Source organism: Zalophus californianus, chromosome 11, assembly GCF_009762305.2.
Source record: "Zalophus californianus isolate mZalCal1 chromosome 11, mZalCal1.pri.v2, whole genome shotgun sequence".
Lineage (NCBI taxonomy): Eukaryota > Metazoa > Chordata > Mammalia > Carnivora > Otariidae > Zalophus > Zalophus californianus.
The window spans coordinates 19,896,218-19,912,582 of NC_045605.1; the positions used below are offsets into that span (position 1 = coordinate 19,896,218).

Sequence of the window (16,365 nt, forward strand, 5' to 3'; positions counted from 1 at the left end):
CTAAGACCCGCTCTCCTTCCTTCCTTAGGAAGCTAGCCATCTTCCCTGGCGCGGAGCCTCCAGGCCTGCTAGAAGGTGACTGGGGAGCAGTTCTCAAAGCCCCCTCCCCTGACCGTCCTGGTTCCGACCTTTTCTGGTCTCCCGGATAATCCCCTCCTTGGTAGGATGAGGGTGCGGTCTTAAATTGGGGGAGAGGAGAGGTGAGTGAGGAGGGAAGGTGGGGACTGTGAATTGTGAGAAGGACGTGAAGTGGCGTTTGTTCTCCTCACTGTCTCAGCACTATGCTGAGTATAGGGTTGGACAGGAGCTCTCACTCCTGGGGGGTGTATTATCTCACTGCTGTTGAGTATTTCCGGGCCCGGAGAAGATGAAAGGGACTCTGGGCAGTAAAAAGACTGAAGTCAGGGGTGTTGAAGAAAGACAGGAGCCAGGAGCCAGGGTAGCAGATCAGGCAGGTGTATGGTGAGTCTGGGGGGAAGAGTCTTTACTCTCACCATGGTTCTTCAGCCCTCATTCTTGTTTTCTCCTCGTAACAGCCTCCATCGTGCAAGAGCTTGTGAAAGCTGCTATTGTTTTCACCAAGTCATCCGTGGACCCCGCCATCTTTGGCCTCTGAGGAAACTGTCCAGAAAAACAAGTGTCTCTCCCATGCTACTGCTCTTTGCTTTATGCTCTTCTGCTGTGGTATTATTTTTGTATTTTACCCTGATCCTCTCAGTTTCTTGCCGTCAGAGTGGAGGATGCGCACATCCCACCTTGCCTCTCTGTTCCAGGTTCCCCTTGGGTAGGATGATCCACCTTCCCCAGCATGTACCCTCAGCCCAGCATCAGTGGTCCCAGAACCTGTTCCCTTTCTTGGAGGGATTTCAAGCGTTCTTAGGCAGTAACATTCCTCCCAGGTTTTCCAGAGGGACCACATGAGAAACAGGTGGCGTGCGCGCCACACTCAAGGGTACAGCACTGATGTTAGGGATGCCTGAATAAGAGAATGCTGTGCATTATATTTCTCTATTCCCTTTGATCTTACATACTTATCAGGACCAGACAGGTGAGCTATCCAATTTTCTATTCTAAGATAGGTTGGAGAATTGGAACGGAGGTTGAAAGCCAATCCTGGGATCAATATAACCTCAAGATCAGGAAGAGAGAGACTCCAGGGGGTCCACTGTGAGAGATGGCACTGCTGGCGGCCTTCTTGGTTGATTCTGTTTGGATTGTGCTAGCCAATACGGCATGCCTTCCCTCTCACTGCCTAAGGGACTGGATTGAATCATCATTGTTGGAGACAGATGTTTCTCCTGAATTGTTTAACATCTCAGTGAGAAGGTGATAGTGAAATCTTCAGTCCTGGCCTGAACCCATGAGGCCTCTAAGCGGGCTCTGATCTGTAATAAAGACACGGGGACAGGCCACGGTGTGGGATGAAAAAAAGTGGGTTTAAAGGCAGCTTCGCCTGAGACCTGAGCCTGGATCACTCAGCCCATGAGGAAGAAAGGAACTCCCCATGATTGTCTCTGAGCTTTGTCCTACGTACTCTATCCTAGTGGAAATGACCTGTTTGATGTCCCCCCAAATACTATTGTATTAATATTAAGATGATTATATCTACACTGCATTTTCTTGTATCTGATCTTTTGTGCATTTTAAACCTGCATTGGTTTTATTATCCCTTATAGTCCCTCCCAGCTTTGCCGATGCCTACACTGTTCACACGGTGTCCTGCCCTGTATCTTCTGTTGGAGGCAAGTAAAGGACACTGATCAGAAAAGCACTGTTAGAATCCTGACAGTACAGACGAACCATGAGAGATGATGGACTCTGAAAAACAAACTGAGGGTTCTAGAGGGGAGGGGGGTGGGGGGATGGGTTAGCCTGGTGATGGGTATTAAAGAGGGCACGTTCTGCGTGGAGCACTGGGTGTTATGAACAAACAATGAATCATGGAACACTGCATCAAAAACTAATGATGTAATGTATGGTGATTAACATAACAATAAAAATAATAAAAAAAAAGGAATCCTGACAGTACACTTAAATAGTTACATGATAATGGACAAATGATTTAACCCCCCCGGGAGCTTAGTGTCCCTATCTGTAAAAGTGGGATTACCCTAGAACTCCGTTATCACTTTCATCTTGAATACTTAAGAATTCTGAGCAGGACCTCAGTATCTGTTCACTCAGGTAGAGAATGGCCTAGACCTGAGTTCTGTTGAACATTAGGGGAATTAGCCTGACTTGTATGGTGGAGACTGATTTCCCAGGACTTTCTCCCGAGTCTGTTTATAGCTGAGTGTGACCTGTGGAATAGGGCTGTGACATCACCAGGAAGCTTGCTAGAAATGCAGTCTTAGGCAACCCCAAGAACTAATGTATCAAACAAAGTCTGCCTTTTAACAAGGTCTCCAGGTAATTCACATGCACATTAAAGTTTGAGGGCTCAGTCTTTAGGCTTGTATCCATGGCTGCCCTCTGGATAGGTCCTATCCATGCTATGACAAGAGACAGTTTCTTAAAGACCATGCAAGTTGTAGAACTATCCTGTGCTCACAAAGAGATGGCCCTTTATATTGATTATACGGATCATTTTTTTAAAATGATTATATCTATTTATTTGACACAGAGAGAGAGCCAGAGAGCATAAGCAGAGGGAATGGCAGAGGGAGAGGGAGAAGTAGGCTCCCCACGGAGCAGGGAGCCAGACTCGAGGTCCGATCCCAGGGATCTGGGATCATGACCCGAGCCGAAGGCAGACGCCCAATTATCCAAGCCACCCGGGAGCCCTATACGGATCATTTTTTATTGCATTTATTGTCCCTTCCCTTTTTCTTACCTTCAGCTTGCAGACGAGGCTAGGGCTTGGGGACTTCTACAGCAAAAAAACAAAACAAAAAATAACAGCAGCAAAAGCAACCTTCCATTTGTCTTCTTTAAAATGCAGAACCAACTATGGTCTTAAAGTAGTATGATTTTGTATTTCCATTCGGGCTCACGCGATAAAATGTTGTGCCAACTGTAAACTCCTCACATTTAAACAAGCGTCGGTCTTCATCATCAACAAGTATGTTTTGGCACATTTATTGAAGCCCACTTTCAAGGCTGGTGCCTCATGTTTTCGGAAAATGGAAAGCACCATCTGTACTTTCAGGAACCAATGCTCCGGGCAAGGAGCCCAGGAGAGAAGCTCAGCTCAGCTCCCATTGGTCGTCCACACCCTGCAGCTATTTCCTGGCTGCAGAGATTTGGCCAGGAGGCAGATGGCAGATAACACTGCCTCCAGATTCTCCCATCACACTGATCCCTGTACCTCCAGTGCAGGGGACCCTGCTGCACACAGACTTACTAATAAAGCCTAGTGCCCATCTTCCCCAGTTCCCGCATGGTCACCCTGGGGATCATTTAGCATGTGCTGTTCTTCTCCCAGCTCAGCCGTCGCTTCCTTAAAAACAGGCCATGTGTTTCTAGTATCTGACTGACCAGAAGAAAACCAAGAAAAACCTCATGCAATGAGCTAACTCCATGCATTGATTCTCCTTTCGGCTTCATTGGTTTTCGCCTCATGTATTGTGATGTTCTCTTGTTAGGTGTAAATACGTTTAGGATTATTAGATCTTCTTGGAGAATTCACCCTTTTATCATTATGTAATACCTAGATCTCTGATGGTTTTCCTTCTTCTGAAATCTGCTTTGTCTGAAATGAGTACAGTCACTCCAGCTTTCTTTTGATTAGCATTAGCATGGCATATGTTTCTCTGTCCCTTTACGTTTAACCTACATATGTCTTTATATTCAAAGTAGGCTTCCTGTAGACAGCATATACTTGGATCTTTTTTTGTTTTTGTTTTTATTAATCCGCTCTGACAATCTCTGATGTACTTATTCATATTTAAAGCAATTATTAACGTAATTGGATTTATATCTACCATGTTTAACTGTTTACTATTTGTTGCATTTGCTTTTTTCCTCCATCTTATTTTGCCTTCTCTGGTTTGAATTAAGCATTTTATGGGATTTCCTTTTATCTCTGCTCTTAACCTATCAATTATATTTCTTAATTTGTTTAATTGCTGCCCTAGCATTTGCAATATACATTTGAAACTAGCCTGAAGTCCATCTTCAGATAGCACTAAACCACTTTATGTGTAGTGCAGGCACCTTATATGACAGAGTTTTCCTAATTTTCTCTCCCACCCACCCATTGTGGCATTGCTGACATTCCTTTCTCTTACCTATGTATTATGATTTCCCAATGCTCTGTTATTATTACTGCTTTAAAATTTATCTTTTAAATCAGTTAAGAACGAGAAAAGATTTGTTTCGCTTTATTTACTCTCCAACACTCTTTCTTTTTTATGTTGATCCGAATTTCTGACCTATATCATTTTCTTTCTTCCTGAAGGATTCCTTTTAACCTTTCTCACAGGACAGGTGTTCTGGAATGGGTTCCTTTGATTTTTGTTTGGGAAAGTTCATCATTCTTCACTTTGGAAGGAAAATTTTGCTGGAAGAATTGTATATCCTATACTTTAAGCATTTTAATAATTTCACTCCACTCCTTTCTTGCTTGTATAGTTTTTGACAAGAAATCTGTTCGTCTCCTTCTCCTCCCCCCCTCCTCCTCCTCCTCCTTCTTCTTCTATTTCTTTTCTTCTTCTTCTTCCTATTTATTTATTTATTTATTTATTAAAAGATTTTATTTATTTAATTGACAGAGAAAGACACAGCGAGAGAGGGAACACAAGCAGGGGGAGTGGGAGAGGGAGAAGCAGGCTTCCCGCGGAGCAGGGAGCCCGATGTGGGGCTCGATCCCAGGACCCTGGGATCATGACCTGAGCCGAAGGCAGACGCTTAACGACTGAGCCACCCAGGCACTCCTTCTTCCTTCTCTTTAATGGGTAAGGTGTTTTCACCCACTCTGGCTTCTTTCAAGATTTTCTCTTCATCTTTGGGTTTTCTTTCTCTCTCTGTATGTATGTGTATATATATAATTTGTAGGGATGCTCTACTGCATCTTCTAGGATGTCTGTTGCTTAATAAAAGTTTTACTGTTTCTGAACCTTGACCTACTTGTCTGCTTATGCCATGGAAATTGGATACTCTAGTTTGCTTAGCAGACGGGGCTATATCTTAGGCACTGCTAGATTAGTGATCTCTCTGCTGGTATCTGTCTGCTTTCTCTGATCCAGGAGCCGTTCCAGTAGTCTAGCCTGCTGTGGTGCCTGAACCATATCCCATCAGTTTACAGGCTTTGATAATGGGAGTGGGGACCAGATAGAAACATGAGAAATCACTTAAGAATTGGTTATGACTGAGGATACCAAATCATTCAAGAGCATTCCAGGGATTCAAGTCCCTGATATTTCTATCATTCCCACCTTTCTGCCACCGAAAATGTAGAAAATATGAGTTTTATTCCTACATTTATTACTTTAACTCCTCCATTAGGTGGATTACATCTCTTTCATAGAAACCATTAAGTTGTTAAGAAATCAAAGAAATTGAGCACTTCCCCACTAGAAGAAAGAAAGAAAAAAGGAAAAAAAGAAGAAAAAGAAAGAAAGAAAAGGAAAGGGAAAAATAGCAGCCTAACAAATTTATCACCCCTTAACTAGCCATCATCCTGCTCTTTTCCATTTTGGCTCATAGTCCAATTCTTCCCCAGAGTTTTTGCAGTAAGAGAGGAAATTTTTGCTTAGCCATTCCCCCCCAGACCCCTGTGCTGCCAACAAACAATAAAGCACCTGTCACTGGACCAAGAATGCCTGCTATTTATAATCAGAAAGTTCTGCTGAATGATTCGTTGAGAAACCAGTTGCTTCTGGAATATGCCAGTGACTTACTTAAATTCCTGGAGTAGAGGGAAAAGTATTTAAACAAGGCAGGTGGTTTTCTCTGATTAAAACAAGGATGATTTCAATATAAGGCGAATTTCCCTGCAAATATACCATAGTGAGACAGTTCTCTTGGGAAATATCTACTGAACTTTCTGGGACTCATTCCTATAAAACAGAACATGAGCTGAACAAGCTTCTCTCTTTTGCTCTCTCACTCTCTCTCACAGTGGAAGGCCATAATCTTGTCACCTAATACAAATAAAAACAGTAATGACTATGAGGGTATGCATAACCCTCCTCGAAATCTCTAGAATGAGTCTATTAATAATTCTCTGATGCAGGGACAGCTGCTGTCTGTATGGAGTCATTTTTGGAAGCATGAATGATGTAGTGGAAAGAGGGATAAGCCTGGGAATGCCCGCACTCTTCTACTGTCTAGCTTTAGGAAAGTCACAGTTGCTCTGAGTTCCAACGTCCTCATTCGTAAAATGGGTCTCATAAGGGTCACCTTACAACGTTCTTGAGAGAATTAATTAAAAGGACATAAACATGCCCCAGAAAACTGAAGCAATCACAGAAGTAAGGTGATATTAGTTATGAATGAGTATTTGTAAGTCAGAATTAGTTATGAACATTTTTCTTTGTAACTCAAAAGGAAGGGTCATATTATCCTGAATTTGAGATACAGCTTTACCATTAACCAACTTTATTACCTTGATTAAATTGCTTAAACCCTTTGAGCCCAAATTTCCTACTAGAAATGGGGAGAATAATACTACTTGCATAATAGATTTCTAGTGAGAACTGAGAGAGATAATACTGGTAGGGCCCTCAACACAATTCTGTCATACAGCAAATGCACAAGAAATGTTAGCTATTAAAACTGTGGTCTAAAAAAATAAAATAAAATAAAATAAAATAAAATAAAATAAAATAAAAAAAAAAACTGTGTTCTATTCACTAAGACATCTTAACAGGCCACTCTCATCTGGTGAGACCCTGTCTGAGTAGCACCTGGACTCCCTCCATGACCTATGTTTCTCCTTTTTTAAAAAATGTTTTCACAACAGTCTTGGTATTATATTAGTTACTTTTGTAACCACTATGGTCATGTTGTAATTTCTTTTGCTTAGGGATTGGTAGAATTATCAACATTAAATAGAAGTTCCACTTTTATTTTGTCAGGTCGGTATCATTGAAAAGTTTTTTTTTTTTAAGATTTTATTTATTTGAGATAGAGAAAGAGTGAGCACACAAACAGGAGGAGGGGCAGAAGGAGAGGGAGAAGCAGACTCCCGGCTGAACAGGGAGCCTGATGAGGTACTTAATCCCAGGATGCTGGGATCATGACCTGAGCCACCCAGGCACCCCTCATTGAAAAGTTTTGCAGTATAAATAAAACCAAATACTTTCAGAATTAGTAAGAGCATTAATTCAAGTTTCTCATTCAAACTGAGAATATTCTTTTTTTTTTGAAAAGAGATTTTATTTATTTATTTGACACACAGAGAGAGAGAGAGAGCACATAAGCACAAGCAGGGGGAAGCGGCAGAGGGAGAGGGAGAAGTAGACTCCCTGCCGAGCAGGGAGCCCGATGCGGGGCTTGATCCCAGGACTCTGAGATCATGACTTAAGCCAAAGTCAGCCTAACTGACTAAGCCACCCAGGCATCCCCTAATTGAGAATATTCTTAATGGTATACTTACAAGATGATTCTCTCCACACCTTGGATATTTCCAGTAACAAGGAGCTAACCATCTCATAAGCCTGCATATTTCATCTACATACATTTGTAAATAATGAAACCCTTTCTTTCTACTCTGAAAATAAATCTGTCTGTACCACATCCGCCATGATCCCTAGTCATCACATGAAGTGGCACATATCAAGACCACCAGCCCTGCAAACACTTGAGGACCACATTATATCTCTGTTTTTGTTTGGGTACAAAACTCAAATCTCTGGAATTCATCATAGCATAATGCTTAAAGGCATTGGCTTGGTAATTAGAGACTCAGTTCAGTGTCATTCTAGCTGTGTACTCCTCAAGCTATTTCATCTACTTTACAGTTTTTTAAAAATTTTTTAAAAAGATTTTATTTATTTATTTATTTGACAGAGAGAGACACAGCGAGAGAGGGAACACAAGCAGGGGGAGTGGGAGAGGGAGATGCAGGCTTCCCGCCGAGCAGGGAGCCCAATGTGGGGCTCGATCCCAGGACCCCGGAACCAGGACCTGAGCCGAAGGCAGACGCCTAACAACTGAGCCACCCAGGCACCCTTACTTTTCAGTTTCTTTTTAAAATTTTTATTTATTTATCTGAAAGAGAGAGAGGGGAGGGGGGAGGGACAAAGGGCAAGAATCCTAAGCAGTTTCCGCACTGAATGCGAAGCCTAATGTGGGGCTCAATCTCACCACCCCGAAATCATGACCTGAGTCAAAATCAAGAGTCGGATGCTTAATGGACTGAGCCACCCCTACTTTTCAGTTTCTTTGTCAAATAATATCACCTACTTTATAAGGTTTCTATTGGAGTTTAAATGTAATCATGAATTTAAAATTTAGCATAGCACTTAGCTCATGGTAAATGCTTACAATGGATTAACTGAATGTTAGTCAATAATTTTTGTCAGTCATTTTGAAAAAGTTTATAGCCAACCCCTTTATCTATCCTGGTCATCTGCTATGGATGTGTCCAGTATAAAAATATTTCTCTTTAGGAGTACTGACCTGAAGCACACATAATGATAAAAGATGCATAATAAATAATTACTAACTGATAGGTTTCTGCCTTGAATAGTGATGTTTATTAGAGATAACTCTATATAGTCACATGAATGTATAGATAACTTCAAAAGCAATTGACAAATGATATCATAAGCAAAGACTTGAAGGTGTATAAGGCAATCAAAAAAAAAAGGATAGAATTAGAGCTCATGCTACCATGTAAGTGATCTTGAAGGAGCAGATATTTCCTGTTTTAGAGAGTCCCTTTCTGATGCTCTTTTTGCTATTATTTCATAGCTGGATGTTAAATAAGGTTGAAAAACTAATTGTTCCCTTAGAGCTATGTCTGTGTCCCAAGTAGGGCTTAAGGGAATCTGAGAACACTTCCAAGGAAGCAATCCAGGGAGAGTGAGTATGTGCAAGTCTTAACTGTACAAACCCTATGAGACTCACTCAGTTCTTTATAAGTAGGGGAATTGAAGCTCCTTTGGCTAGAGCACTCTGTGCTCTGCTCAGAGACAGTAAAGGTGAGGTCTTGTTACAACACTTTGGAAAAAGTGACTGTGTTCTGGGGTGGACTGTGTGAGTGTGTCCAGGCTACTGCTCGTCTCTCACTATTAGCCTCTGCTTCTCGTCTGCTCTCTAAAGCAGGTCCATGCACAGGGGCTTTTCTGGGAACTTGTGGGAACTTCTTTTTCCAGAAATAGACTTTTAAATTGAACAGGATTACAGAATGACATAATATCTGATCGTAGGCAAGGACCACAGACTCTGAGAACCTTTTTTGATCAAGGAGAGGTGATCTAGAGCCCACAAAAATTTCCATGGTTTGGAGACACTATTCAGGTGTGACTAGAAATAGTAACAAGAAGCAGGTTGTCAGCAGCAGTGCTCCCCCAGAATGTGTCTGTTTCTCTTTGCTGTCTTCAATTTTGCCCAGTTGTAGGGTGGTATACGAGTGACTCATTTTGGCTTGGTCATTCTCTTTGATATGTTTTTCAGTGTTACTTGCCACAGTTTATAATTGGAATCCCCATGTTGAATGTGACTCTATGACCTGAAAGCTCCTATGTTGGGGTTGATTTTAAGGTCTCATGTCAAAGGGATAGAAAAGGACTGTTGTCTGATCTCTAAAACTAAATTAGATATTAACTAGGTGCGCTATCAAGTCAAGACTGGAAATAACCAGGAAGAAGTAAGACAAGAAGACTCTTCCCATCTGGATATAAAATGATGATGTGAACCCTTCTAGAAAGTGTCATTGCCCAGCAGTGGAACAGGCTGTCTTAGAAAGCAGAGGCTGAGGGCAGTTTTCCTAATGATTAGGAGTACAAAGCCTTCTGAATGGAATGAAACAGGGTCTCAGCTCTGTCACCTATTAGCTTTGTAAACTGGGGCAACTTGCTTAATTTTCCCAAGCTTCAGTTTCCTGTTTTGTAGATGAAAATAATAGTAGTAGCTTCTTCTTATAGGTTTACTTAAAACAAATGAATCATATCGGGAAAGTGCTGAGCGCAGTCCTTGGAACACAGTAAATATTCATTAAATGGTACGTACGTATATATATGCTTGTGTTTATGTAGTAGTATTATTAAATGTGAAATGGGAGGAAGAGGCCTGTGTGTCTTCCAGGTACCATACCCTGCTCTTGCGGTGTTTGAGCTGTTCTTTGACTTCCTGCTATAAGGGCCACTCTATTTCTTCATCACAGTAACATGAAATTGATGCTTTCCTATTGCTACTATTTCTTTTGCTTAATATTTCAGGGTTGCCTGTCATCTATATAGAAAAAGTTAAAAGCACTAGAAGAGTCAAAGCAACATCTTCCAGTAGAGATGGGGATATTAGATCTTATAAGTCTGGAAGGAGGTACTCTGAAGACGATATGATTGAAGTCTATTCAGTAATTTGTTTAACAAACATTTATTTACAAATAATTGCAGAATGCCCACTTTAAGGGAAAGCACTTAGAGGAGTAAGTTAAACATACATAAAATAAAGGAACACTTTTCATTAGGATTTATGCTTTTGCCAGATACTCTCACAGACATGTCATAAACTTTACTAAGAGGCCAGGATATTTTCATTGTTGATACTATTGTTATAATAATTATGATTTTCACTATGTAGCTGATGAAACCATGCCTATCATAGATGTATGAATGGTTTTAATTAGTTTAGCCAAGAAGTGGCAGAGCCAGGATTCAAATGAAGTGCTCTGACTTCTAACACAATTTTCCCCCGACTTTTCTAGAGGAAAATGAATAGTGGAAGTTTGTTACTCAAAGAAATCATGAGAGTTCAAAATACAAATATGCCTAAAGAGAGTAAATACAAAAGAGAGAACTGAACAGCAGTAAAAAGATTTCTCAACATGAGAATATTTTGAATATATCTCTAAACTTGTGATCTTGTCACAGAGGACAACCATCAGCTTCTACAAAACATTTTTATGAATATCTCCATTTTACAGTAGGATGGAAATTGGCATTTCTTATCACCTGATGTTTTTATATACATCTTGCCGTTCATAAGAAAGCTGGTATTGCTTGTTAAAAACAGAGCCAAAGCGCTCATCAGCAAAAAGCCTGATAATTTGATGTTGGTGTTCAGACTTTGGTGTTTTGGGTTCCTTCCTGAGGTCTGACTTTCCCACAGCTATGAGGAATCTCTCAGTAGTGACTGAATTTATCCTGCTGGGCATCCCACACACCGAGGACCTGGAGAGCATGCTCTTTGTCTTGTTTTTGGGCTTCTACATCTTCACTCTTATGGGGAACCTGCTCATCCTCCTGGCCATTGTCTCCTCCACTCAGCTCCACACTCCCATGTACTTCTTCCTGTGCCAACTGTCAGTGTGTGACATACTTTTCCCTTCTGTGAGTTCCCCCAAGATGCTCTTCTACCTCTCAGGGAACAGCCGGGTCATCTCCTACGCAGGCTGCGTGTCCCAGCTCTTCTTCTACCATTTCCTGGGCTGTACGGAGTGCTTCCTGTACACAGTGATGGCCTATGACCGCTTTGTCGCCATCTGTTACCCTCTGCGCTACACGGTGATCGTGAGCCACAGATTGTATGCCATCCTGGCCGTGGGGACCTCCTTTTTTGGTTGCATTCAGGCCACCTTTCTAACTGCTCTCACCTTCCAGTTGCCCTACTGTGGCCCCAATGAGGTGGACTATTTCTTCTGCGATATCCCGGTGATGCTGAAGCTGGCTTGTGCTGATACCTCAGCCCTGGAGATGGTGGGGTTCATCAGTGTGGGCCTTATGCCCCTCAGTTGCTTCCTTCTCATCCTCACCTCCTACAGTTGCATTGTCTGCTCCATCCTGCAGATCCGCTCCGCAGAGGGCCGGCACCGTGCCTTCTCCACCTGCAGTGCCCACCTCACTGCCATCTTGCTTTTCTACATGCCAGTGGTCCTCATCTACCTCAGGCCAACCCCAAGCCCCTGGCTGGATGCAACTGTCCAGATCCTGAATAACCTGGTTACCCCCATGCTGAACCCCTTGATCTATAGCCTCAGGAATAAGGAAGTAAAATCATCTCTGAGGAAGGTGCTGCATCACTTGGGCTTCTTTCCCGAGCAGTTGTAGGTAGAGAACACTAGCTAAGGCCTCAATGGTACTTTGTAGCTTCTATGACAATTTTATGGGGTTCTCACAAATATTTTTGAGTCGGAAAGCACAGGTATTTTTATGAATATCTCCATTTTCCAGTGTGGAGACTAAGATTCCAAGAGCTCAAAGTGACTTGTCAAGGGACACATGAAGAGTGAATGGCAGAATAAAGACTCCAGGGTGGGTGTTCTGACTCTGGGACTTGTGCTCTCTTAAGGATCTCAGGCTGCTGATGAAGGAAGGAGGGAGCTCTTCCCAGGAGGCAGAACAGCCTGGACCTTCCGCTTCCCAGTATTTATGTGCTGCCTCCTCCTACATCCCCTCTTCCTCTTCTTTCCCCCTCACCCTGGCACTTCTCCCTGCAGTGATTGTCTCCTCAAATGCTTGCATCGGTGAAGCTCTACTTTTATTGGTCTAGGAGCTGTTGAAAGAAAATGGGAGGGGTGCATGCCTGAGGCTTCAAGTGATACCCTCCAAAAACATAAAGAAGTTGTGCAAAGAGAAGGTCTTCTGGCTGGGGGCTGAGGCGGGTCTCTGAGTGAAGCAGAGATACTGACTGGTGTACTGTTGGCTACAAACCCGATCTGCTGGGCTCAGACCTGGGAGCAGGCTCTGGCGGTGGGTGTGGGGTACGCGGATGAGAATGTGGAAAGGACAGATGGGCGAATCCACAGAGGAAGGACTGTGCTGTGATTCCCTTTGGACTTGGCTTTGTATTGCTCACCACAACCAGGGGGCGATGCTGGGTCCACGCCATCATTGTTTTGTGTCTTTGTTGTCTATGTTTACCGAAGGGGTTGGAGTTTGGTCCCCATTCCTACATTTCTTCACTTATTGGCTGAAATACGCTAAGAATGAAAAAATGCACTATTTCAATACAGTGAACTATTGTTTTTATGACTGAATGCAATGAGGACAATATTCAGCTTGGGGAATACAGTTGTTAAGAAGTTTCTTCTCACGGTGATGTAGAGAGAGAAGGCCACAGGGAGAATGGTAATGGAAGAGGAAGGGCAGAAGCAGAGAGACCAGCTCTCTTTTCCTGTCTGTACTTCTTACAGTGAGGGAGCAGCGAAAGGAACCTGCCAGACCAGACTAGCGCCTCTGGGTCTGAGCCTTCCGCCACTGGGTTGAGCCAACACCTGTTCCTGTGGCAGAGGCAAACTCTGGCCCACTCTCTTCTCTTAAGCTCCTAAAATCCCTCTCAGTGCTGTTTCTCCCTTGTTTCTCAGTAAACAGTTTAAGAGCCTAAAGGGGAAGGCAGACATACGTCTGAAGTTATTTCAAATCTAGTGGATCCCAAACCCTTCTCAAGCCTTTCTGAGTCCATTTGAAGATCTTTTCCCTTTCCTCTGTTTCCTGGTTGTAGCTGCTCAAGGTCATCAAAATAAAATAATTTGGTAGAGTCAAAGATGAGAACGATTCCCTTTTATTTTCACTCATTCAGATGTTATTTGAGCAATAACTCTGTGCTAGGAGTGGAGAATGCAGAGCTGAACAAGACATGATTCTATCTGAATGAAGTCAGAGTCTGCTGGAGAAAATAAACAGATTTACAATGAATTAGAACCTGCCATGATATATACTGTGACCAAGGTATGAAATAAGGCAGAAAATGCGGAGTATATTTTTCTGGGACTGGGAAAGGACGTCCCAGAAGAGGTGTTGAAATCGAAGCAGTTTTTGTTGGTTTGTTTGTTCCCCACCCCCCTAGATGAAGAATAATTTTACAAGAAGAAACAGCACACTTCTCAATTTTTTGTTTTGTGTGCGTGTGCATGAGTGTGTGTGTATGGGGGATGGTGGCGGTGAGAGATCATTCCTTGGGTGGGTATCTCTTAATTAATTGCTATCTATGAGTTCTTGCAGGAAAAACAAAATTAATTTCACCTGTTTTTAGGGTTCTTTCTCCAGCTAGCTCTTTGTTCCTAGGTTGGAGGCATCTTGCACAAAACGACTCTATCTCTGTCTCCTGAAACAATTGACCTCTCTGTTGTCTCAGGGTTCTGAGAGATGCTGGCAGCTCTCATGTCTCCAGGCTGTGTCCAGCATCTTTCCACTTAAGCAGGAGCCTAGCCCGGGGTCTGGAGGCTCAGGCTGGATCTGATGGTGGAATGAGACTTTTCTGTATTCTATAATTAAAGGGACAATATAAGAAGAATTTGAGGAAAAAAATGTCAATTTGAGAAACCCCAAATCAGGTAGACCCCTTAGCAGAACATTTAATCCCCAGGGGCTGAGAAAAGACAGAGAATCAAGATTCAAGAGCAGGGAGGCCAAAGAAGAGCAAGAATTTTACAGCAGAATTTCAGAAACCATTTGGAGCAGAGAGGGTTACAGCAGCAATGTCTCCTAAGACACTGGATTCAAGCATGGTCTAGGAGTGGCATCCGAGACCTGACTCCAGGTGGATTCTAGATTCTTTTCTTTTTAAGGATTTGAGAGAGAGAGAGAGAGTGGGAGAGAGACCATGAGCTGGGGGAGAAGCAGATGGAGAGGGAGAGGCAGACTCCCTGCTGAGCAGGGAGCCCTACTCAGGGCTCAATCCCAGGACCCTGGGATCATGACCTGAGCCGAAGCAGATGCTTAACTGACTGAGCCACCCAGGCACCCTGGATTCTAGATACTTTAAAGGCATCCCTGTACATCCCAACCATTTTTGCAACATATCATTGTAGTCTTCAATTACTGTTCCTTTTGGCTCCTCTCTAAATTTGTTACATAACCAATTGCCTGTTGTGAATTTCATGTACATATTTTGTTTTACCTACAGATCCTGGAAAGAGAAACTATGATGTGGGCATCAAAAGTGGACACCTGTGACATAGACACTTGACAGTGGTGCTGAGGTGATGGTTCTCACCTGGCATGGGGGGATTGTGAAGACAGGTGTTCAAAGGAGTGTTCAGAGGAGTAGAGCCCCGTTCTGTGTATTTTTTGCCCTCCTTGGGACCCGGCTGATTTGTTCTCAAATTGATTGAAATGAATATATAGTCAAAGATTAATGCTTTCATCCCTTGATTTGCAGTTTTTGGTGGGTCAAGAACACTGGCTTTACTTTTACAAAAATAATTATCCAAGCTAAGAGAATAGTATTATTTATGTTTTGCTAGTTCATTTGGGGTAAGGAGAACAATAGTGCCTGTGTTTATTGGAATGCTAAATTGGTGAGACATAACCTAGTGACAATATCAAATGACATCATCATCAATGACAACATCAAAAAGACATCATCATCCTGTGGGACATATTTTTACAGTGTTTTTATTAAATAGTAAACCATTAGAAAATAATGTTAATTAAAAATATGTAAAGTATAAGGAACTCTGATATAATGAACACCTGGGTGCTACTACCTAGTTTAAGGAAGAGAGCAGTGTCAGTGCCTTGGATGTTCTCAGTAGACCCTAGCCCAGTTCCATACTCTCACCCCTCTAGAGGTCATCACTCTCCTGAATTATGTGCTTATTATTCTCTTGTTTTTCTTTTAAGTTTTACCCTATATGTGTGTGTCTCTCAATGCCATATTGCAAGTTTTTGAACTTAATATTAATTTAATTCTATTGAAATTTGCTGTTTTCACTTAAATGTTACTCTTTTGACATTTACGTCTTTGCACATGTCTGAAATTAATTCGTTACTGCCAAAGGGCAAATTCCATTGTGTGACTCTACCCATGTTTATTTTTTGTTGTTGTTTTTATTTATAAATAAATGAGAGTTTCCAGAATATAAGAATCCTTTTCTTTTAAGCAGCCAAAATGTTTTGGTGGGTTTTTTCTACTTTTCAATATATCTAGATATGACACAGGGATACCATCACCAGCCTCTCTTTAAGATTTCCTTCTATAGGGAAAAGAGAAAATGAAAATTTTATTTAGTTTGGATTTTCCCAAAAGCAGACTCTGAGACAAAGGTTTGAGGATAAATGATTTTTTTTGGAAGATTATCCCAGAAAACATGATAAAATAGAGGGAAAGTGACACAGGGAAAGAATCATCAATTAAACAAGTGTCAATGAATGCGTTACCACTGTGAGGAACTGGGGCTCAATTGTGCCCCAGGAATTCTCTGAAAAACGGTATATAACAACCTCCAAGTTGTCCTACTGAGTTACAAAAGAATCTGGGGGTATTTTTTTATACCAATTCCTGCCCCCCATTGGTTGGTGGATGTTCTTGGGA

The 16,365-nt window shown here is 42.1% G+C and overlaps 2 protein-coding genes across 7 annotated transcripts in view; both read left to right on the top strand.

The window, feature by feature from the left end:
* VWA5A (von Willebrand factor A domain containing 5A) overlaps window positions 1–15,903 on the top strand; it is a 51,369-nt gene extending 35,466 nt beyond the window's left edge. For 5 of the 6 annotated variants that reach the window (XM_027580697.1, XM_027580696.1, XM_027580699.2 and 2 more), the window contains one exon: window positions 537–1,769. In XM_027580697.1, coding sequence (XP_027436498.1) covers window positions 537–616 — 80 coding nt within the window. In that variant the 3' untranslated portion in view covers window positions 617–1,769. Of the gene's footprint in view, window positions 1–536; window positions 1,770–14,955 lie in introns of those variants that run through there. The other variant, XM_027580700.2, reaches the window with a different exon arrangement.
* Window positions 11,223–12,158, top strand: LOC113915025 (olfactory receptor 149). The gene has a single exon (XM_027580701.1). The coding sequence runs from the start codon at window positions 11,223–11,225 to the stop codon at window positions 12,156–12,158; it is 936 nt and encodes a 311-aa protein (XP_027436502.1).
* Window positions 15,904–16,365: the final 462 nt, after the last annotated feature.